A 24768-nucleotide genomic window follows, 5' to 3' on the forward strand; every position below is an offset into this window, starting at 1 on the left:
GTACTCAATACTACTACACTCAAACACACACCTCTACATGGCTACAATACTCACAATTACACACACACACACACACACACACATCCATGTGTCCAATACTCACCACTACACACACTAAAACACACAGCCATACATGACTCCAAAATTACACTATACACACACACACACACACACACACACACACATCCATGGCTAAATTCAGCACACATACTTTCCACACTTCAACATAGGTCTTATAATTTTAAATTTTCCTTTAACGTCCCTTCAATACTCACACTATATCACACTACACTTAACTATGTTTGCACACTGTTGCAGCAACGTCATTGTAAACCACACACACATCTATGACTCCAATACTCACTACTACACCACACACAAACACCCATCCATCCAATAATCACAACCACACACACACCCAACCTATGCCAACAATACTCACAACTACACACTCACACACACATCCATGCCCCTAAATCACACTACTACACACACACTCACACACATCCATGCCTTCAGTACTCACATCCACACACCACACACACACACATCCTTACATGCCTCCTATACTCACAAACATGCACACACACACCCACACAAACACACATCCTTGCCTACCATACTCACAATTACACACACACACACACACCTCAATGCCTTCAATACTCCAAAAAGATAACAACCTCCTTGCCTCCCATACTCACAACTACACAAACACACAACCTGCCCTGCAATACTCACAACTACACACACACACACACACACACACACACACACCCATCCATGCCTCCAATACTCACAAATACACACACACACACACACACATATCCATCCCTCCAAATCTCACAACTACACACACACACACACACACACACACACACATATCCATGCCTCCAATACTCACAAGTACACACACACACGTCCACGCTGATATTACACACACACACACACACACACACACACATCCATGCTTTCAATACTCACTACTACTCACACACACACCCATCCATGACTACCATACTCACAAATAAACACACACACACACCTATCCATGCCTCCTATACTCACAACCACACACACACACATCCATGACTACAATATTCACCACTACACACACACACACACACACACACCCATCCATGTCTCCAATACTCACTAATACACACACACACACACACACACACACACATCCATGCCTGTAGAACTCAATACTACTACACTCAAACACACACTCCTACATGGCTACAATACTCACAATTACACACACACACACACACATCCATGTGTCCAATACTCACCACTACACACACTAAAACCCACACCCATCCATGACTCCAAAATTACACTATACACACACACACACACACACACACACATCCATGGCTAAATTCAGGACACATACTTTCCACACTTCAACATATGTCTTATAATTTTAAATTTTCCTTTAACGTCCCTTCAATACTCACACTATAACACACTACACTTAACTATGTTTGCACACTGTTGCAGCAACGTCATTGTAAACCACACTCACATCTATGACTCCAATACTCACAACTACACCACACACAAACACCCATCCATCCAATAATCACAACCACACACACACCCAACCTATGCCAACAATACTCCCAACTACACACTCACACACACATCCATGCCCCTAAATCACACTACTACACACACACTCACACACATCCATGCCTTCAGTACTCACATCCACACACCCACACACTCACATCCTTACATGCCTCCTATACTCACAAACATGCGCACACACACACACACAAACACACATCCTTGCCTACCATACTCACAATTACACACACACACACACACACACACACACACCTCAATGTCTGCAATACTCCAAAAAAAAAAAAAAAAAACCTTGCCTCCCATACTCACAACTACACTAACACACAACCTGCCCTGCAATACTCACAACTACACACACACACACACCCATCCATGCCTCCAATACTCACAAATACACACACACACACACACACACATATACATCCCTCCAAATCTCACAACTACACACACACACATATATCCATGCCTCCAATACTCACAAGTACACACACACACGTCCAAGTTGATATTACACACACACACACACACACACACACACATCCATGCTTTCAATACTCACTACTACTCACACACACACACCCATCTATGACTACCATACTCACAAATAAACACACACACACCTATCCATGCCTCCTATACTCACAACCACACACACACACACATCCATGACTACAATATTCACCACTACACACACACACACACACACCCATCCATGTCTCCAATATTCACAAATACACACACACACATATCCATGCCTAATATTCTCACAACTACACACACATATCCCTGCCTCCAATACTCACAAGTACACACACACGTCCATGCCTATATTACACACACCATGCTTTAAATACTCACTACTACACACACACACACCCATCCATGTCTCCAATACTCACAAATACACACACACATATCCATGCATACAATTCTCACAACTACACACACATATCCATGCCTCCAATACTCACAAGTCCACACACACGTCTATGCCTATATTACACACAACATGCTTTCAATACACACTACTACACACACACACACACCCATCCATGCATACCATACTCACAACTAAACACAATCACCCATCCATGCCTCCAATACTCACACGTACACACACACACACACCCATCCATGCCTAGAATTCGCACAAGTGCACTCACACACACACTCAACCATACATGCCTCCAATACTCACACGTACACACTTTCCATGCCTACCATACTCACAAGTAAACTCACTCACCCATCCATGCCTCCAATACTAACAAGTAAACACACACTCACACACACCCATCCATGCATATGATACTCCCATGTACACACACACACACACACTCACCCATACCTGCCTCCAATACTCACACGTACACACAACCACACACACTCCCATCCATACCTACCAAACTCATAAGTACACACACACACACTCACCCATCTATGTCTCCAATACTCACAACTACGCACACACCCAACAATACAATGACCAGCCACAAGCACACATTCACATCCCTTACACCAGCCATCACATACCTTACTGTGCTCATGTGGCTAGCTATAACGCTAGCTCCTCTCTCCATGCATTCAGCATCCTACAGTATGTGCACCATAAACAGTAGTAAACCATCGGTATTAGTGCCTGCCAGACGCCCTAATGCTGCTATACACCTGCTAACATATCAAGCAGCAACTCCTTTCTCTAATAATGCCGCAACACTATCACACACCAGCTCACAGTGACTGTGCTGTTTAAACTCCAAGCCAATACAAGACCTATGTACGGGAAACTATGAACACATCACTAACCCCTTACTTTCAAACTCCACAAACAACCATAGAAGGAGCTGTGCACTAGCACACATACACAAGTGCCCTCCCAATACTCATTTGTATTAGCCCTATAGATTGTAAGCTTGCAGCAGGGCCCTCCTACCTCCAAGTTTGTCTGTTGTTACCCAGTTTCTTTTATCACTGTCTACTATTGCAAATAACACAATGACTTTTCAAGGAAAACAACATCGCTATGGACTCCAAAAAAAACCCAACATTACAACAAAAACAACAACATGCACAACGCCAAGCAAGATGGTTAGCTAAGCAAAGCCAAGAGTCGCTTAACAAAATTAAAGCTGCTAAAGCTCTTTCAATGAGAAGAAAACGCACACAACAAACTTTGAATACAAGTCAAGAAGCTACAATCAGCAATGCAGAAGTGCAGCAACGCAGAGTTCAATGCCAAACAGAGGACACAGGCTCCATTAACAACACTGAGCATCCTCTCTGTCAGACACCTACTGAACAAACAACACTACAACATCAACTACCTCTAATTATCAATGCACAATGTCACCAATCTTTACTTCCAACACAAAATCAAACACTTTCACTACCTAACCAGGATGTTCCATCAAATCTTCAACAACTTACATGCTATGTAAATACATCTACAATTAATACTACCACAACACAAAATGCAACACGCCAAGCAAAATGGTTATCTAAACAAAGTCAAGAGTCACGCAACAAAATTCGAACAGAAAATGCTCTTTCTATGAAACGCATACGCACACAAGAAAAATTACATCAAAGTCAAGCGCATGAAATCGTCAATACACAAGGGCACCAAGCCATACTCCCACCACAAACAGAGCAAACAACTACCATTCCACAAACCTTTCATCCAAAGTGTCAGCCACATACACTTTCTCAACAAACTAAGCTACAACATCAACTGCCTCCCATTATCAGTCTACAATGTCAACAACAGTTACTTCCAACCGAACAGCTACCAGTTTATGAAACAAACACACATTTAACACACAAAATTCAACAAATTACATGCAATGTCAATACATCAACAACTACTACCAAATCAACTAATGCAAAACGCAAAGCACAATGGGTATCTAAGCTAAGTCAAGAGTCACTAAACAAAATGCGAGATGCTAATGCTCTTTTCATGACAAAAAAACGCGCACAACAAAAATTACAACTAAGTCAACTGCCTGTAATGTTCACTGCACAAGTGCACCAACCCATAGTCCAACCCCAAACAGAAGAAAACACCTGCATTCAACAAACTGTGCATCCACAATGTCAGCCACATACACTTACTCAACAACCATCACTACAACAGCAACTGCCTGACATTATTACTGTACAATGTCAACAAAATTTAATTGGAACACAACATCTCCCAGTTTCAAAAACAAAACAAGATTTACCACCAAATAATCCACAACTCGCATCACCAACAACGACAAACAAAACAAAAAGTGCCCAACGCTACCAAAGATGGTTATCTAGGCAAAGCCAAGAGTCTCTAAACAAACTACGAGCTGCTAAAGCTCTTTGCAGCAAACTAAAACGCACACAAAATACTATTCAGCACAGTCAAATAACTCACATCGTTAATGTACAAGCCGAACTACCCATAGTCCAACACAACATGGAAGGAACAACTGTACTTCAAACGGACGTGCTTACACAATCTCAACAACGCCCTGTTCCTCAACTGACAATGCTACAAGAGCAACTTCCTGAAATTAACAATGACCTATGTCCCCAACATTTGCTTACAACTGAAAAGTTACCACCTTGCAAACAGAACCAAGATGTAACCACACATAGGCCCTTATTCTGGTTGGTGCGGCCAGAGCCGCACACGGGGCTCCGGCCGCACAAACCAATCCCCGCCCACCCTACGGATCGCCACGGCCGTCCGTACACGGACGGCTGGCGATCCGCATAAAAATGGTGGAGGCGTACGCCTCCACCATGGTGGGAGCTGCCCCCTGCATTCGATGGTCGTCGACCATCGAAGGCAGGTCCGCACGCCCCGGCAGCTCCCGCAAGCTGAGACCACACGGACAATCGTCCGTGTGGTAGCTTGTATGGGGGCTGAAAGCTGACATCCGGCGACGTCAGCTTTCCGCCCCCATGAGTTGCGTCATGCCCTCATTACCATGCATACGCCCCGCGTTTGCATGGGAACGCCCATGAAACGCGGGGCGTACACATAGGGAAATGAGGGCATGAAGCCTCTCACGCCCCTATACGCCCCCTTTGCGGCGGACGAAATACGTCTGCGGCGAAGGGGGCTGCACATGCGCAGATTGACCTCTGCGCATGTGCAGAAGAAAAACATCGGCGGTACGGCCGCACGCGGGCCGTACCGTCCGAATTAGAATAAGGGCCACATTCAGCAACTTACAGACCTTTCTAATACATCATTACCAAGTACATCAACACACTTACATACTAACAAAGAAACCGGTCAACTTCACACACTCAATACTACAACAACCACACATTTACCAATGTTTCATGAACAACAAGTGACACCACATACTTGCGGACCATTTAACATTATGTGCCAGTTTTGTGGTTCTTTTAATTTTATAGCTGAGCGGCCATCCGATGGAAAATTTACTCACTGTTGCCAAAAGGGAAAAGTTAAATTACCTACGCCACAAGACATTAATGGACAGGAGTTACACTATCCAGAGTTTTTAACCAACTTACTATCCAATCCACTTTGCCCTGATTATCTTCATTTCAAAGACAAAATTCGGTCGTACAATAGTGCTCTTTCCTTTGCATCTATGGGAGCCAACATTGTCACTTTGCCAGGTAACGGACCATATGTTTTTAAAGTTCAAGGACAAACATATCATCGTACTTCACACCTACAACCAATCAATAATGAAACTCCAAAGTTTGCACAACTATACGTTCTGGGCAGCACACAAGCAGCCAACGTTCGTGACCTTTATACAGCCAATCAGGATTGTCGCCACAATATCATGGACCAAATTGATCGTTTTTTTAGACAACACAATCGACTTGCACAAAGTTATCACCTCATGCGTCAAGTTGAAACTCAACAAATGACAATTGCCGCTGAAAAAGGAGAAACCATTCCAGTAATAAGCATGGCGCTAAGACGTGATCGACAATCTGATTCAAGACGATACAACACACCCACATCCAACGAAGTAGCTATGATCTTTGTCAATGAAGAGGGTGAGCCACCATTCAAACGAGATATCCGCATATATCCAAAAAACCCAGACAATCCAAACCAACCTTTTATCAATTTAAATATTTTAAGCCCAAACATGGATCCAATGACATATGCACTTCTTTTCCCCTATGGAGAACCAGGATGGCAACCAAATTGGCAATGTGAGTCATACAATACAGCTAAACTTAATCCAGTAAACAAAAATGTTTCCATGTTACAGTACAAGGCCGCCTTAACAGCCATTCGTCACCAATTCAGTCCCATCATGTCTGCTGGCAAATTAACTCAACAGTGGTTAGTTGATTCATACCTTCAAGTGGAGGCAAATAGATTAAACTACATTCGTCTTAATCAAAAACGTTTACGAGCTGAACAGTATCAGGGACTTGCAGATCACCTTGCAAACATGGCTGATAATTGTGACATGCAACCTGGTGTGCCTGTCATTTTGCCATCAACCTTTGAAGGATCACCAAGACACATGCGAGAGCGTTGCTGTGACGCTATGTCTATTTTTTCTAAGTGGGGAGCTCCAGATGTTTTTGTTACCTTCACTGCTAATCCAACTTGGACGGAAATTAAAGACAACTTACGAGCCGGCGAACAAACTTCAGATCGACCAGACTTGGTAGCACGTGTTTTTCAAATTAAGCTACATTCTCTTATCAAGGATATAACAAAGCATGCAGTGTTTGGACAGGCCAAAGCTTTTGTATATACCATCGAATTCCAAAAAAGGGGACTACCACATGCACACATACTTCTTACACTGCGACCAGAGGACAAAATTAACACAGTCTCCAAAATCAATCAGTTAGTGTCAGCAGAAATTCCATCAAAAGACAATCCTGTCTTGCGCAACATTATCACACGTTGTATGCTACATGGTCCATGCGGCACACAATATCCACGTGCACCCTGCATGAAAGATGGAAAATGTTCAAAGCTTTTTCCTAAGCCATTTATTACTGAAACCACTTTAAACATTAATGCCTATCCGCTTTACCAACGTCGACCTGGCGAACAAGTACAAGTTAGAGGTAACCTAATGTCAAACCAAAATGTGGTACCGTACAATCCATACTTATCACTCAAGTACAATGCTCACATCAATGTGGAAATATGCACATCACTCACAGCTATTAAGTACATATACAAATACATATTTAAAGGCTTTGATTGTGCTAATGTGGCCATTACACCAAATGGCGAAGCAGAACTTCACTACAATGAAATTACCAATTTTATTTACTGTCGCTATGTAAGCCCACCAGAAGCAATTTGGCGATTACGAGAATCATTAATGCATGATCGCTCTCACACAGTCATCAGACTTCCAATACATCTCCCCAACCAGCAAACAATCATATTTCAACCAGGTCATGAAATAAAAGCACTTTCTGCTGCACAAACTACACAAACCAAACTTGAAGCATGGTTTAACCTGAATGCAAATTCAAACCATGCACAACAATGGCTGTACTCAGAAATTCCACATTACTACGTTTTCACACATGGCAATTGGCAACCCAGAAAACGCGGTGGAGACAAAATTGTTGCACGCATGTTTACCGTTAGTATAAAAAATGAAGAGCGCTTTTACCTTCGCATGTTACTGCTACATGTTCCTGGGGCTATCAGTTTCCAAGCATTGAAAACTGTCAATGGTGTTGTTTGTGAATCCTTTAAAGCTGCTGCTTTAGCACATGGACTTCTGGCATCAGATAACGAATGGCATAACTCTTTAACAGATGCAGCCACATACATTATGCCAAAACAGTTACGAGAAATGTTCGCCTACATATGTTGCTTTTGTCAGCCTGCTGAACCACTTCGGTTGTGGGAAGATCACCTTATTCAGTTCACTCTTGACTATCAGCACAATACCACACAACACATAGCCCAAAGCAAAGCACTCCACCATATTAACTCCATTTTACAAAAACATGGATTGTCATGTGAACTGCTTGGCTTGCCAATTCCCACCGGAAATGCACCACAAGAACAAACATATAATGTCCTTGAAGAACAAAATTTCGCAAATCACAACATTGCAATGCTTAACAATCAGCAGTTAGCTGCTTTCAACACCATAGTCATGGCAGTACATAATGAATACAGTCACAACCACTGCTTTTATGTTGATGGGCCAGGAGGTTCCGGAAAAACATTCCTATACACTACGCTCATTGCATATACACGAGGTCAAGGTAACATCATATTGCCGTTTGCTACCACAGGAATTGCAGCTACTTTACTCAAAGGTGGACGCACTGTGCACAGTGGATTTAAGCTACCTGTCCCACTACTTGATACATCCGTTTCTTGCATGAGACTAACGTCCCCAGAAGCAGAACTATTACGGAAAGCTGTTATCATTCTCATTGATGAAATAACTATGCTCCCCAAACATGGTCTTCGATGCATTGACACACTTCTACAGGAAATTATGAACAACACCAAACCATTTGGAAACAAAATTATTGTATTAGGAGGAGATTTTAGACAGACACTTCCTGTTGTGCCAAGAGGAACACAAACGGATATTATTGAATGCTGCATAAAAGCCAGTCACCTATGGCAACATTTCAGCCATCTAACTCTCACTACAAACATGCGCAGTGAAGGACAACTAGAACATAATACATGGCTTTTACAAGTTGGAATGGGAACTGTACCAGCAATACCAGAAATATCACAAACAAATATCATTGAAATCCCACAACATATGCTAACTACAGACAATCTAATTAATACCCTTTTTAACAATGTACAAAACATGTCCGTAGAAGACCTTTCTAAAAGAGTCATTCTTGCTCCAACAAATGCCCACACACTTGAAATGAATCGGAACATTATTGGATTAATACCTGGAATTCCACAAATTTATTACAGTGCCGACTCCGTTGTAAGTGAAGACCCCAACGACACTTTAAACTTCCCCCTGGAATTTCTACATGAGCAAACTCCTTCTGGAATGCCTCCACATATCTTACTGTTAAAAAAGGGAGTTATTGTCATGCTACTTCGCAACCTTAACCCCAAAAAAGGATTGTGTAATGGAACACGATTAATTATTGAAAACTTAGCACCTCACTTCATCACTACTAAAATTATATCCGATTGCAACAAAGGTGACATTGGCCCTTATTCTGGTTGGTGCGGCCAGAGCCGCACACGGGGCTCCGGCCGCACAAACCAATCCCCGCCCACCCTACGGATCGCCACGGCCGTCCGTACACGGACGGCTGGCGATCCGCATAAAAATGGTGGAGGCGTACGCCTCCACCATGGTGGGAGCTGCCCCCTGCATTCGATGGTCGTCGACCATCGAAGGCAGGTCCGCACGCCCCGGCAGCTCCCGCAAGCTGAGACCACACGGACAATCGTCCGTGTGGTAGCTTGTATGGGGGCTGAAAGCTGACATCCGGCGACGTCAGCTTTCCGCCCCCATGAGTTGCGTCATGCCCTCATTACCATGCATACGCCCCGCGTTTGCATGGGAACGCCCATGAAACGCGGGGCGTACACATAGGGAAATGAGGGCATGAAGCCTCTCACGCCCCTATACGCCCCCTTTGCGGCGGACGAAATACGTCTGCGGCGAAGGGGGCTGCACATGCGCAGATTGACCTCTGCGCATGTGCAGAGTAAAAACATCGGCGGTACGGCCGCACGCGGGCCGTACCGCACGAAGCAGAATAAGGGCCATTGTCTTTATTCCTCGCATTGATTTGGCTCCAACAGATACCACATTGCCATTTATCCTAAAACGACGCCAATTTCCAATCATTCCAGCCTATGCAATCACTATTAACAAATCCCAAGGACAAACATTCAATCACGTTGGAATTCATCTACAAACTTCAGTCTTCTCTCATGGTCAACTTTACGTAGCTTTATCAAGATCAAGACAACCAAATCATGTCAAAGTGCACATTACCCCAAATGAAGAACAAGGACAACTACTTTTAAACAATAGACAATTTACCAAAAATGTGGTTTTTCATGACATTTTCCAAATGTAACATGTCATAGTACGATGTGACTTTACTAACCTTATTTATATATATGCACTTTACACTCTTTTTACAATGTTTACAATAAATGCTTCACAATGTTCTACCTGTTCTTACATATATCTTATAAGACATTTCTATTTCAATACATATTTCCTACATCTACATTAGTTAACTTTTCGATCAACAAAAAACAATATTCATTCATAACACTATCACAGACTACACCACCTTTGCAATTATATGCACTTTCATTTCTAAACATTTATGCTGTCACTCAAATTCACTACAACAACATTATTCACCAAATTACAATACATCTCACACTCACATATATTTCCACTTCAAATGGGGCGAAGCCCCTCACGACGGTGTGAAGAGCGCCCGGAGGGCGCGATGAATCACCTAGTATTCAATAAATATACAATAGCACAACCAATTTATTTATTGTACCAGAACATGAATCCTGTTTCTTCGTAGTCGTCACAATAATTCCCTAATCAGGTTAAAGTACTATACTGTACCTTACTACCTATAAAGTATGAGATTAGACATTCATATAAAAGCAAATAAACCAGTTTATAACACAGGGGGTGAGATTCTATGCTCTGCGATTTCCGTTTTTTGGCGTTATTTAGACCACAAAATGGCGATATCGCATTTTTCATTGAAATCGCCAATTTAATGGAATGCGCTAAGGGACTGAAATCGCATATTATGTGCGTTAAGGTATGCTGATAAAAATTGCGAGATTAATTCGCATTTTTATCGCATCCAGATGTTTTCGTATAGAAAAGTATACAACTCGCTTATTTAATGCAATGCGCATTTGCACATCGCATTTTTTAGGTGCCTAATTATCGCATTTATTTCAGACCAGGGTCTGTTTGGCGAATTAGCCAGAACCCTGCACAGATCGCAATGTTCTGTGCAGGGTTCTGCTGTAAAAAATAAAATAAAGGGTTAAAATAAAAAAAAACTAGCGCAGGGTCCCCCGCCAGAGTTTAACCAGCCCCGGGCTCACTGAGCCGGTGCTGGTGACATAAAATCAGGGTCCCCGACAAATAGGGGTCCCCTTGATTTCATGAAACCAGCACCAGACTCAAGGTCCGGCGCTGGTTCCCAAAATACGGGGGACAAAGTGACTAGGGGTCCCCTGTATTTTAAGAACCAGCACCGGACACAACCAGCCAGCAGGGTAATGCCACAGCCGGGGGAAACTTATTATATAAGCTCCCGCGGCCAAAGCATTAACCCCCTGGCTGGTCAGCAGGGGTCCTGGGGAAGTGGGGACCCCCCCAATGAAGGGGTCCCCCCCCTCCAGGACTTACCAGCCCATGCTGATAGTCCGGGGCTGTCCCCGATGCCCCTGGGCGGTGGGCATCGGGCTGATGGCTTGTGTAAAAAAAAGAAGTACAACTATTGTTTTATACTGGCGAACTATGAGTCCCAGCAAGCCTACCCCGCATGCTGGGACTTGGAGAACCACAAGTCCCAGCATGCGGGGCATTAAAGGGCCCGCTGGCACTTGTAGTTCAGCAGTACAAAAAATAGTTAACAAAATCACACTGACACACTGTAAAATAAAAGTTTAATACATACAAAACACACACACACTGATAATTACCTACCTTGAGCCCGTAGGTCGGTCCCTGGGTCCTGGGTCCGGGCTCCGGGGCTCCAGGGCAGAAGAGTCCGGTTCCGGGGCCTTGGTCCTGGTTCCGGGGCTGGTCCTGGGGTTCCGGGGCTCCTGGGCTGCAGAATCCGGGGTCCGGGATCCGAGGTAGTCCCCAGGGGTACCTAAGGAAGCAAATCCAACTCACCTGGTCCCCGGCGACGACCTCGGAATCCTCTCCGGTGACAGCGCTGCTCCAATCTGGTATCCGGCTCGCAGGACTTTGACAGGCGCTGAGATGTTTCCTCCTCGGCGTCTCTGCACAGAATGATTTCTTGGCCAATCAGGAGCCGAGAAAGTCGGCTCCTGATTGGCCAGAAATCATTCTAACTAGAGACGCCGAGGAGGAAACATCTCTGCTTTAGATGCGCTGAGATGTTACTTCCTCGGCGTCTGTATTCAGAATGATTTCTGGCCAATCAGGAGCCGACTTTCTCGGCTCCTGATTGGCCAAGAAATCATTCTGTGCAGAGACGCCGAGGAGGAAACATCTCAGCGCCTGTCAAAGTCCTGCGAGCCGGATACCAGATTGGAGCAGCGCTGTCACCGGAGAGGATTCCGAGGTCGTCGCCGGGGACCAGGTGAGTTGGATTTGCTTCCTTAGGTACCCCTGGGGACTACCTCGGATCCCGGATCCCGGATTCTGCAGCCCAGGAGCCCCGGAACCCCAGGACCAGCCCCGGAACCAGGACCAAGGCCCCGGAACCGGACTCTTCTGCCCTGGAGCCCTGGAGCCCCGGAGCCCGGACCCAGGACCCAGGGACCGACCTACGGGCTCAAGGTAGGTAATTATCAGTGTGTGTGTGTTTTGTATGTATTAAACTTTTATTTTACAGTGTGTCAGTGTGATTTTGTTAACTATTTTTTGTACTGCTGAACTACAAGTGCCAGCGGGCCCTTTAATGCCCCACATGCTGGGACTTGTGGTTCTCCAAGTCCCAGCATGCGGGGTAGGCTTGCTGGGACTTATAGTTCGCCAGTATAAAACAATAGTTGTACTTCTTTTTTTTACACAAGCCATCAGCCCGATGCCCACCGCCCAGGGGCATCGGGGACAGCCCCGGACTATCAGCATGGGCTGGTAAGTCCTGGAGGGGGGGACCCCTTCATTGGGGGGGTCCCCACTTCCCCAGGACCCCTGCCCATGCTGACCAGCCAGGGGGTTAATGCTTTGGCCGCGGGAGCTTATATAATAAGTTTCCCCCGGCTGTGGCATTACCCTGCTGGCTGGTTGTGTCCGGTGCTGGTTCTTAAAATACGGGGGACCACTAGTCACTTTGTCCCCCGTATTTTGGGAACCAGCGCCGGACCTTGAGCCTGGTGCTGGTTTCATGAAATCAAGGGGACCCCTATTTGTCGGGGACCCTGATTTTATGTCACCAGCACCGGCTCAGTGAGCCCGGGGCTGGTTATACTCGGGCGGGGGACCCCGCGCTCGTTTTTTTTATTAAACTTTGCGCTGTCCTGCAAATGTGCGATTTTCAGACATGAAAATCGCACATTTTCAGGATTTAATAGAGCGCACCACTTCGCCGCAAATCGCCCCTCTTCGCACTTTTCAGCCTCCAATGCGCATCACATTAAATAATCGAATTTTGGCTGAAAAGTGCGATTTTGAAAAAGGCGATTTGCGGCGATGTGGTGTGCGAATAAAACATGCGCATTTAGCGCATCCCATAGAATCTCACCCTATAACTTTTTCAAGCAACATATTATTGCGCAGCAATATAAATGTTTTTGTTACCTTACCTGCATTTCCGCATTACAGTAGTCTCAGGACTAGAAGCGCTGTTTGTTGTATTTCTCTCTTTAAGATAATACATTTGGTCCTGACGATTCCTCTTAGCAGTGTATTTGTAATCCACAGGAATGACTAACAGGTAATTACTGTAGATTTGTTTCAATGGGGCAGCATACCTCCCAACATGTGTAGATAGCAGCTGATTGTGTTATCTCCTTTCACTTTATCTCCAGTTTACTGTATCTCTTCTCCAGGCTTAATACATCTGCTCTCCAATCTGTGCAGAAGGGGGGTTTGTACAGTGAGGAGGGGGCGCGAATCGTCTGCGGGGGGTGGGGGTGGTGGTCGCGGGGGTCCGGGGGGGGGGGGTTGGTGGTGGTGGTGTGTGTGCTTGCAGGGGGGGGGGGGTGCAGGCAGACCTGACGCTCATCGGGTGGCTGTGGAGTAATGGTGGATGGTGGGCATGTACTGTAGCCCTGGCTGGGCGGAGGGAGGTGATGTCAAGGGGGTGGTGGTGTGTAGAACACTGGTCTTTTCCCTAGGGGGGTGGGTTTGTGTATCCCCCTGATCGGGAATGTTATATACACAGGGGATGAGTGACAGATCTGGCTATAGTATGATCAATAGAGTTGCCACCTCACCATGCAGTGTAACAGATAGAGCAGAGCGGCTGCACATGCCCAGTGTACCAGCTTCTTCTACCACATTTACTGTATGTGTGGATCTGAGCCCTCAAACATCGCAATGGACCAGAGAGCAGCTGCCATGAGGAAGAGACAGGAGCCTTACCATAAAGTGGGAGATTGTGAGCTTAGAAAGTGCAGTACTGGTTCTATTATGTTTGTTTGTGTATTTATTTATTATATGTTTAACCTTTTCCTGACCAATTATCTTACCGTATATACTCGAGTATGAGTCGACCCGAATATAAGCCGAGGCACCTAATTTTACAACAAAAAAACTGGGAAAACGTATTAAACCTCTCCCTGGTGACAGCTGTTCCGTGAAGCCCCCCACCCGTACAGGACACCCCCAGGACAGGACACACCCCCCCCCGGACTGGACACTACAAGTTCCGGACTGCAGATTTTGTAATCCGGTACGGCAGTTCAAGGTCTGGTCCGGGTCCAATTTTTACCCATTCCCTGCTCTATGTGACAGCGCTGTCCATAACATAAATTGTAACATTAAATAACTTTCTGTTTTTAACCATACTTATACAATAAACATCTGAGGTGTTCCATATGGCTGGTGTTAGGGTACACGTCTGCAGGAAACATACCGAACAGGCTGTAGCAGGAAGAGATATGCACTGTGGCTCCCCGCTTCCAATCGCAGCAGCAGCCCCATTATATGATGGCATCAGCTGTTGTACAATATGGGATACTGATCGCACAGTGTATCACCAGAGGGATAAGTGCTCTGATGACCACACATGTGCCAGGCCATTGCTGAGAGATGGCTGATGCACATAGTTGGTCTTCTCAGTCCTCTGTACGCCGTCATTCTCATTGATGTCGGGATCCTGGTGGTAGTTGGGATGCCCACATCGATATTGTGAATGCCGGCATCCCACCTGGACATGGCTTCCTGCCACCATGTCTTACAGTTGCTCTCGTCCATTGCCTTCTGTACAACTCAATATCACCATTTACCTCTACCGTGTAACAATGTCAGTGTGCCGGAGTTCCCATTATTCCGGACGGCTGCGTCTCTGCCATTACTACACCTGCTTCTCACATTGTCCATCTTTTTTATCCCCTATACTGTATATTTTAGATTATTCCTCTGAACAGCATTACTGTACTGGAGCCAAGGCACTTGGAACCTGTGCCAATCCACTCTGCATGCCCTCACCCCTCTCCCAGCTCCGGGCCACCCCTACAACCATGCCAGCCTGATCCACATGTCACTCTCTCAACCATATATCATCATCATCATCAACCTCTTCATCTCTGACCCTCTCAATCTTCATCATCATCACCAAAACCTGGTTCTCCTCCTCTGACTCCATGTCCCCTGCTGCCCTCTCCTATGGGGGCTTTACATTCATCTGACACATGAGCATCTTCTGCTCCCCAAACTGTCCCCTGTGCATCATCCTACCTGAACCCTCGACTACATTCTCCACCTTTGATGTCCACAATATCCACCTCTTCTATTCCATGCACATACGATCATCCCCCCCCCCCCCCCCCGTTTCTCCCCATGACTGGCTTCCCTAGTTCCTCCCCTTTACCATCCTCAGTGAGTCAGTGACATTATTAACACAGCATCCAATAGCCGCCCCACTCTCTCCTTCTCCTTTGGCCTTTATCCTTGGACCTCCACCCCCCACTCACTGTCTCAGCCACTCCCTTGACCTTTTCTTCACAAACCGATTTGATCCATCTAAAACCTTCCCCCTATCTGACCACTGTCTACTATCTTTCACTCTGTTATCTTCCCTTCTCTGGAGAGAGATAAAGTAGCAGCCTCTAACTGCCAAGTTAATGATAATTCAGTGCTGGTTGGTTGGTAATTAATCCCCATTTAAGGCTTAGTAAATAGACGCCTAGGTATGTTAGAGAGATGTTCGCTGCTCTGTCACCACTCTCCTGGTGCTCAAATCATTTATATCTGCAGTTTTTTGTAAATTACCGTATGCAAAGTGCAAACTGGAGCGGGTCTTATTGTGTACCAGCCCTTATATGCCGGAACTCGGAACAGACGACTTCTCGTGGAGGATTATGGGTAATCCCTATCATATGCGCACAGTTTTTTTTAACTCACCTCTTCAAATAGTTCCAAGCTGTAGGTGTTGTCATCATCTGCAAAGTATACAACGCCAGGAGGAGCATCCGCGGGATAGAAGGTCTCTCTCAACCAGCTCAAGCCTACATTCCGTTGCAGGGTTCCACGGGCTTTGGTGACTTCTTTGGGCGACTTGACACATAGTTGAGTGTACCGAATCCCTGATGTACTGAGGAAATTGGTGACCAGTGTGGTCTTCTCCTTGGAGTCCTCCACCACAATCCAGTGAAAAGCGGGCACCTGGCGAAAGGTGTTGGCGATGCGTGTAAGTTCTGCTTTCTGGACAAGACGGGCGTAGGTTGGGGTGATGGCGAAAATTGTAGGAACAGTTCTCTCTTTGGGTTTTAAATTATTTTGTTTTAAAGCTGGAAATCAAAAACATGTAGAAAATTACAGTATCCATTCCGGCAATAAAGGGATATAATAAGTCACATTGCTGGTGTATGGCGGACATTTATAGTAGGTGACATCTCATACATTATACCTGTACTGTACTGGTTATACACTAACTCCACACCTGAACATAGTAATTACTATCACATTGCGGGTGTATGGCGGACATCTATAGTAGGTGACTGTCATACATTATACCTGTACTGTACTGGTTACACACTAACTCCACACCTGCACATAGTAATTACTATCACATTGCTGGTGTATGGCGGACATCTATAGTAGGTGAATGTCATACATTATACCTGTACAGTACTGGTTACACACTAACTCCCCACCTGCACATAGTAATTACTATCACATTGCTGGTGTATGGCAGACATCTATAGTAGGTGACTGTCATACATTATACCTATACTGTACTGGTTACACACTAACTCCACACCTGCACATAGTAATTACTATCACATTGCTGGTGTATGGCGGACATCTATAGTAGGTGACTGTCTCATACATTATACCTGTACTGTACTGGTTACACACTAACTCCACACCTGCACATAGTAATTACTATAACATTGCTGGCGTATGGCGGACATCTATAGTAGGTGACTGACTCATACATTATACCTGTACTGTACTGGTTACACACTAACTCCACACCTGCACATAGTAATTACTATCACATTGCTGGTGTATGGCGGACATCTATAGTAGGTGACTGTCATACATTATACCTGTACTGTACTGGTTACACACTAACTCCACACCTGCACATAGTAATTACTATTACATTGCTGGTGTATGGCGGACATCTATAGTAGGTGACTGTCATACATTATACCTGTACTGTACTGGTTATACACTAACTCCACACCTGAACATAGTAATTACTATCACATTGCTGGTGTATGGCGGACATCTATAGTGGGTGACTGTCTCATACATTATACCTGTACTGTACTGGTTACACACTAACTTCACATCTGCACATAGTAATTACTATCACATTGCGGGTGTATGGCGGACATCTATAGTAGGTGACTGTCATACATTATACCTGTACTGTACTGGTTATACACTAACTCCACACCTGAACATAGTAATTACTATCACATTGCTGGTGTATGGCGGACATCTATAGTGGGTGACTGTCTCATACATTATACCTGTACTGTACTGGTTACACACTAACTTCACATCTGCACATAGTAATTACTATCACATTGCGGGTGTATGGCGGACATCTATAGTAGGTGACTGTCATACATTATACCTGTACTGTACTGGTTATACACTAACTCCACACCTGAACATAGTAATTACTATCACATTGCTGGTGTATGGCGGACATCTATAGTAGGTGACTGACTCATACATTATACCTGTACTGTACTGGTTACACACTAACTCCACACCTGCACATAGTAATTACTATCACATTGCTGGCGTATGGCGGGTATCTATAGTAGGTGACTGTCATACATTATACCTGTACTGTACTGGTTACACACTAACTCCACACCTGCACATAGTAATTACTATCACATTGCTGGCGTATGGCGGACATCTACAGTAGGTGACTGTCTCATACATTATACCTGTACTGTACTGGTTATACACTAACTCCACACCTGCACATAGTAATTACTATCACATTGCTGGTGTATGGCGGATATCTATAGTAGGTGACTGTCATACATTATACCTGTACTGTACTGGTTATACACTAACTCCACACCTGAACATAGTAATTACTATCACATTGCTGGTGTATGGTGGACATCTATAGTAGGTGACTGACTCATACATTATACATGTACTGTACTGGTTACACACTAGCTCCACACCCGCACATAGTAATTACTATCACATTGCTGGCGTATGGCGGACATCTACAGTAGGTGACTGTCTCATACATTATACCTGTACTGGTTACACACTAACTCCACACCGGCATATAGTAATTACTATCACATTGCTGGTGTATGGCGGACATCTTTAGTAGGTGACTGTCTCATACATTATACCTGTACTGTACTGATTACACACTAACTCCACACCTGCACATAGTAATTACTATCACATTGCTGGCGTATGGCAGACATCGATAGTAGGTGACTGTCTCATACATTATACCTGTACTGTACTGGTTACACACTAACTCCACACCTGCACATAGTAATTACTATTACATTGCTGGTGTATGACGGACATCTATAGTAGGTGACTGACTCATACATTATACCTGTACTGTACTGGTTACACACTAACTCCACACCTGCACATAGTAATTACTATCACATTGCTGGTGTATGGCGGACATCTATAGTAGGTGACTGACTCATACATTATACCTGTACTGTACTGGTTACACACTAACTCCACACCTGCACATAGTAATTACTATCACATTGCTGGCGTATGGCGGGTATCTATAGTAGGTGACTGTCATACATTATACCTGTACTGTACTGATTACACACTAACTCCACACCTGCACATAGTAATTACTATCACATTGCTGGCGTATGGCGGACATCGATAGTAGGTGACTGTCTCATACATTATACCTATACTGTACTGGTTACACACTAACTCCACACCTGCACATAATAATTACTATTACATTGCTGGTGTATGACGGACATCTATAGTAGGTGACTGACTCATACATTATACCTGTACTGTACTGGTTACACACTAACTCCACACCTGCACATAGTAATTACTATCACATTGCTGGTGTATGGCGGACATCTATAGTAGGTGACTGACTCATACATTATACCTGTACTGTACTGGTTACACACTAACTCCACACCTGCACATAGTAATTACTATCACATTGCTGGTGTGTGGCGGACATCTATAGTAGGTGACTGACTCATACATTATACCTGTACTGTACTGGTTACACACTAACTCCACACCTGCACATAGTAATTACTATCACATTGCTGGTGTATGGCGGACATCTATAGTAGGTGACTGACTCATACATTATACCTGTACTGTACTGGTTACACACTAACTCCACACCTGCACATAGTAATTACTATCACATTGCTGGCGTATGGCGGACATCTACAGTAGGTGACTGTCTCATACATTATACCTATACTGTACTGGTTACACACTAACTCCACACCTGCACATAGTAATTACTATCACATTGCTGGTGTATGGCGGATATCTATAGTAGGTGACTGTCATACATTATACCTGTACTGTACTGGTTACACACTAACTCCACACCTGCACATAATAATTACTATCACATTGCAGGTGTATGGCGGACATCTATAGTAGGTGACTGTCTCATACATTATACCTATACTGTACTGGTTACACACTATCTCCACACCCTCACGTAGTAATTACTATCACAGTGCTGGTGTATGGCGGCCATCTATAGTAGGTGACTGTCTCATACATTATACCTGTAACGTACTGGTTACACATTAACGCCACACCTGCACATAGTAATTACTATCACATTGCTGGTGTATGGCGGACATCTATAGTAGGTGACTGTCTCATACATTATACCTGTACTGTATTGGTTACACACTAACTCCACACCTGCACATAGTAATTACTATCACATTGCTGGCGTATGGCGGACATCTATAGTAGGTGACTGTCTCATACATTATACCTATACTGTACTGGTTACACACTAACTCCACACCTGCACATAGTAATTACTATCACATTGCTGGTGTATGGCGGATATCTATAGTAGGTGACTGTCTCATACATTATACCTGTGCTGTACTGGTTACACACTAACTCCCCACCTGCACATAGTAATTACTATCACATTGCTGGCGTATGGCGGACATCTATAGTAGGTGACTATCTCATACATTATACCTGTACTGTACTGGTTACACACTAACTTCACACCCGCACATAGTAATTACTATCACATTGCTGGTGTATGGCGGACATCTATAGTAGGTGACTGTCTCATACATTATACCTGTACTGTACGGGTTACACACTAACTCCACACCTGCACATAGTAATTACTATAACATTGCTGGCGTATGGCAGACATCTATAGTAGGTGACTGTCTCATACATTATACCTGTAATGTACTGGTTACACACTAACTCCACACCTGCACATAGTAATTACTATCACATTGCTGGTGTATGGCGGAAATCTATAGTAGGTGACTAAATCATACATTATACCTGTACTGTACTGGTTACACACTAACTCCACACCTGCACATAGTAATTACTATCACATTGCTGGTGTATGGCGGACATCTATAGCAGGTGACTGACTCATACATTATACCTGTACTGTACTGGTTACACACTAACTCCACACCTGCACATAGTAATTACTATCACATTGCTGGCGTATGGCGGGTATCTATAGTAGGTGACTGTCATACATTATACCTGTACTGTACTGGTTACACACTAACTCCACACCTGCACATAGTAATTACTATCACATTGCTGGCGTATGGCGGACATCTATAGTAGGTGACTGTCTCAAACATTATACCTATACTGTACTGGTTACACACTAACTCCACACCTGCACATAGTAATTACTATCACATTGCTGGTGTATGGCGGATATCTATAGTAGGTGACTGTCATACATTATACCTGTACTGTACTGGTTACACACTAACTCCACACCTGCACATAATAATTACTATCACATTGCAGGTGTATGGCCGACATCTATAGTAGGTGACTGTCTCATACATTATACCTATACTGTACTGGTTACACACTATCTCCACACCCTCACGTAGTAATTACTATCACAGTGCTGGTGTATGGCGGCCATCTATAGTAGGTGACTGTCTCATACATTATACCTGTAACGTACTGGTTACACATTAACGCCACACCTGCACATAGTAATTACTATCACATTGCTGGTGTATGGCGGACATCTATAGTAGGTGACTGTCTCATACATTATACCTGTACTGTACTGGTTACACACTAACTCCACACCTGCACATAGTAATTACTATCACATTGCTGGCGTATGGCGGACATCTATAGTAGGTGACTGTCTCATACATTATACCTATACTGTACTGGTTACACACTAACTCCACACCTGCACATAGTAATTACTATCACATTGCTGGTGTATGGCGGATATCTATAGTAGGTGACTGTCTCATACATTATACCTGTGCTGTACTGGTTACACACTAACTCCCCACCTGCACATAGTAATTACTATCACATTGCTGGTGTATGGCGGACATCTATAGTAGGTGACTGTCATACATTATACCTGTACTGTACTGGTTACACACTAACTCCACACCTGCACATAGTAATTACTATTACATTGCTGGCGTATGGCGGACATCTATAGTAGGTGACTGACTCATACATTATACCTGTACTGTACTGGTAACACACTAACTCCACACCTGCACATAGTAATTACTATCACATTGCTGGTGTATGGCGGACATCTATAGTAGGTGACTGTCTCATACATTATACCTGTACTGTATTGGTTACACACTAACTCCACACCTGCACATAGTAATTACTATCACATTGCTGGCGTATGGCGGACATCTATAGTAGGTGACTGTCTCATACATTATACCTGTACTATACTGGTTACACACTAACTTCACACCCGCACATAGTAATTACTATCACATTGCTGGTGTATGGCGGCCATCTATAGTAGGTGACTGTCTCATACATTATACCTGTACTGTACTGTACTGGTTACACACTAACTCCACACCTGCACATAGTAATTACTATCACATTGCAGGTGTATGGCGGACATCTATAGTAGGTGACTGTCTCATACATTATACCTGTACTGTACTGGTTACACACTAACTCCACACCTGCACATAGTAATTACTATAACATTGCTGGCGTATGGCGGACATCTATAGTAGGTGTCTGTCTCATACATTATACCTGTAATGTACTGGTTACACACTAACTCCACACCTGCACATAGTAATTACTATCACATTGGTGGTGTATGGCGGACATCTATAGTAGGTGACTGTCTCAGACATTATACCTGTACTGTACTGGTTACACACTAACTCCACACCTGCACATAGTAATTACTATCACATTGCTGGTGTATGGCGGACATCTATAGTAGGTGACTGTCTCAGACATTATACCTGTACTGTATGGGCCAACCAATAACGCATGGCCCTTCCCCACTGCACCAGCACAAACAGGCACAGAGGCACCCTGTAGCGCAGCCGCAAACGCCTGGCCACAGACCACCCCCTCGTAGTTCACAACCGTACCCTCCCTGCTTCAAAACTCATCCATAGCACCCGCGCAATACGCAGGGCCTCAACCCCAAGGGCAACAGGGGTTTAGGCACAGTTTTAGGCAGGCAGTAACTAACTCGGGGACTAATTCCCATATGCCAACCCAGTGGCACTACTCCCAACTCGGACATTCTTGTCAAACAGCACCACCACCTTCCCAGCATCAAGGGACACAGCAAGGCAATGGGCACTCACAGAAGGAAGAAGCTACAACCAAGGTCAGCCAATTAATACAACGGATAGCAACACGACGCCAGCAAGCTCAAGCATCATACCTGCCGGCGAGCAAGGGACAGTAAGCATCACCACGGCAGCAAGTGCAAACCTGATACCAGAGGCAGCAGCAAGCACTTTCCCGGAGAATGGTCAAGACAGCTCAGGAGCGGGCGAGAGCAGTGGTGAGTCAAATGCAGGGTTATCAGACTCTGATTCCGATACAGGAGACATTAATAGCGAGGCAGAGGCAGCCAACCCAGGCCAGACCAAACTCTTAGAAGGATGAGAAAGCGGGAAAAGGGCAGCAGGAAGAAGAGTAAGAAAGCTAAGGCCAAGGGTGTGGTATAGGGTTCCGACAGTCATTAGCCCGACGTCGGGATCCCGACTGGCCGGACCCAGACAGCATGGTGAGTGCAACTATGCCCCTTTCGGGCTCGCTGTGCTCGCCACGCTTCGGGCACGGTGGCTCGCTATGCGAGCCACCTATTCTATTCTGCCTCTATGGGGGTCGTGGACCCCCACAGGAGAAAATAGCAGGTGGCCGTCGGGAACCCAGCTGTCTGTGTTTTGACAGTCGGGATCCCGACGACGGGTAAATGCCTGTCGGGCTCCCGACTGTCGGCCAAAGAGTCCGAGGAGAAGGAATCTCTTACATGCGCCTCCACAATTATTGATAGTGGGGTGCGTAGCGCAGTGTCAAAAGACATAAAAACTGGGAAGTACGTGGACATCTTCGCCATGACAGAGGAACGAAGAAAGCATGTGAGCTGGCAGCTAACAAGGGGCCAGCGGCCGAAGCCGCGTATAAGACATACAACAGATGGCTAAGTGGGATGTACAAATTTGCAGCATGTTATCTTAAGACCAGGCCTGGGGAGAACATGAATGTGCTGATATATATGAACATGATACATGACAGCAAGGCAAACACATGGAGGGCTTACGACGAAGCCTTCCGCAGGCACATTGGGAGAGAAGGA

The 24768-nt window shown here is 44.7% G+C and overlaps 1 protein-coding gene across 1 annotated transcript in view; it reads right to left on the bottom strand.

The window, feature by feature from the left end:
- Positions 1 to 24528, bottom strand: part of LOC146027207 (galactosylgalactosylxylosylprotein 3-beta-glucuronosyltransferase 1-like) — a 38866-nt gene extending 14338 nt beyond the window's left edge. Inside the window, exons 1-2 of the mRNA XM_083158163.1 lie at positions 24405 to 24528; positions 16833 to 17218 (exon numbers count right to left, since the gene is read on the bottom strand). Coding sequence (XP_083014289.1) covers positions 16833 to 17218; positions 24405 to 24528 — 510 coding nt within the window. The remainder of the gene's footprint in view (positions 1 to 16832; positions 17219 to 24404) is intronic.
- Positions 24529 to 24768: the final 240 nt, after the last annotated feature.

The sequence above is a fragment of the Crinia signifera genome, chromosome 8, assembly GCF_055691185.1.
Source record: "Crinia signifera chromosome 8, ASM5569118v1, whole genome shotgun sequence".
Taxonomy (NCBI): domain Eukaryota; kingdom Metazoa; phylum Chordata; class Amphibia; order Anura; family Myobatrachidae; genus Crinia; species Crinia signifera.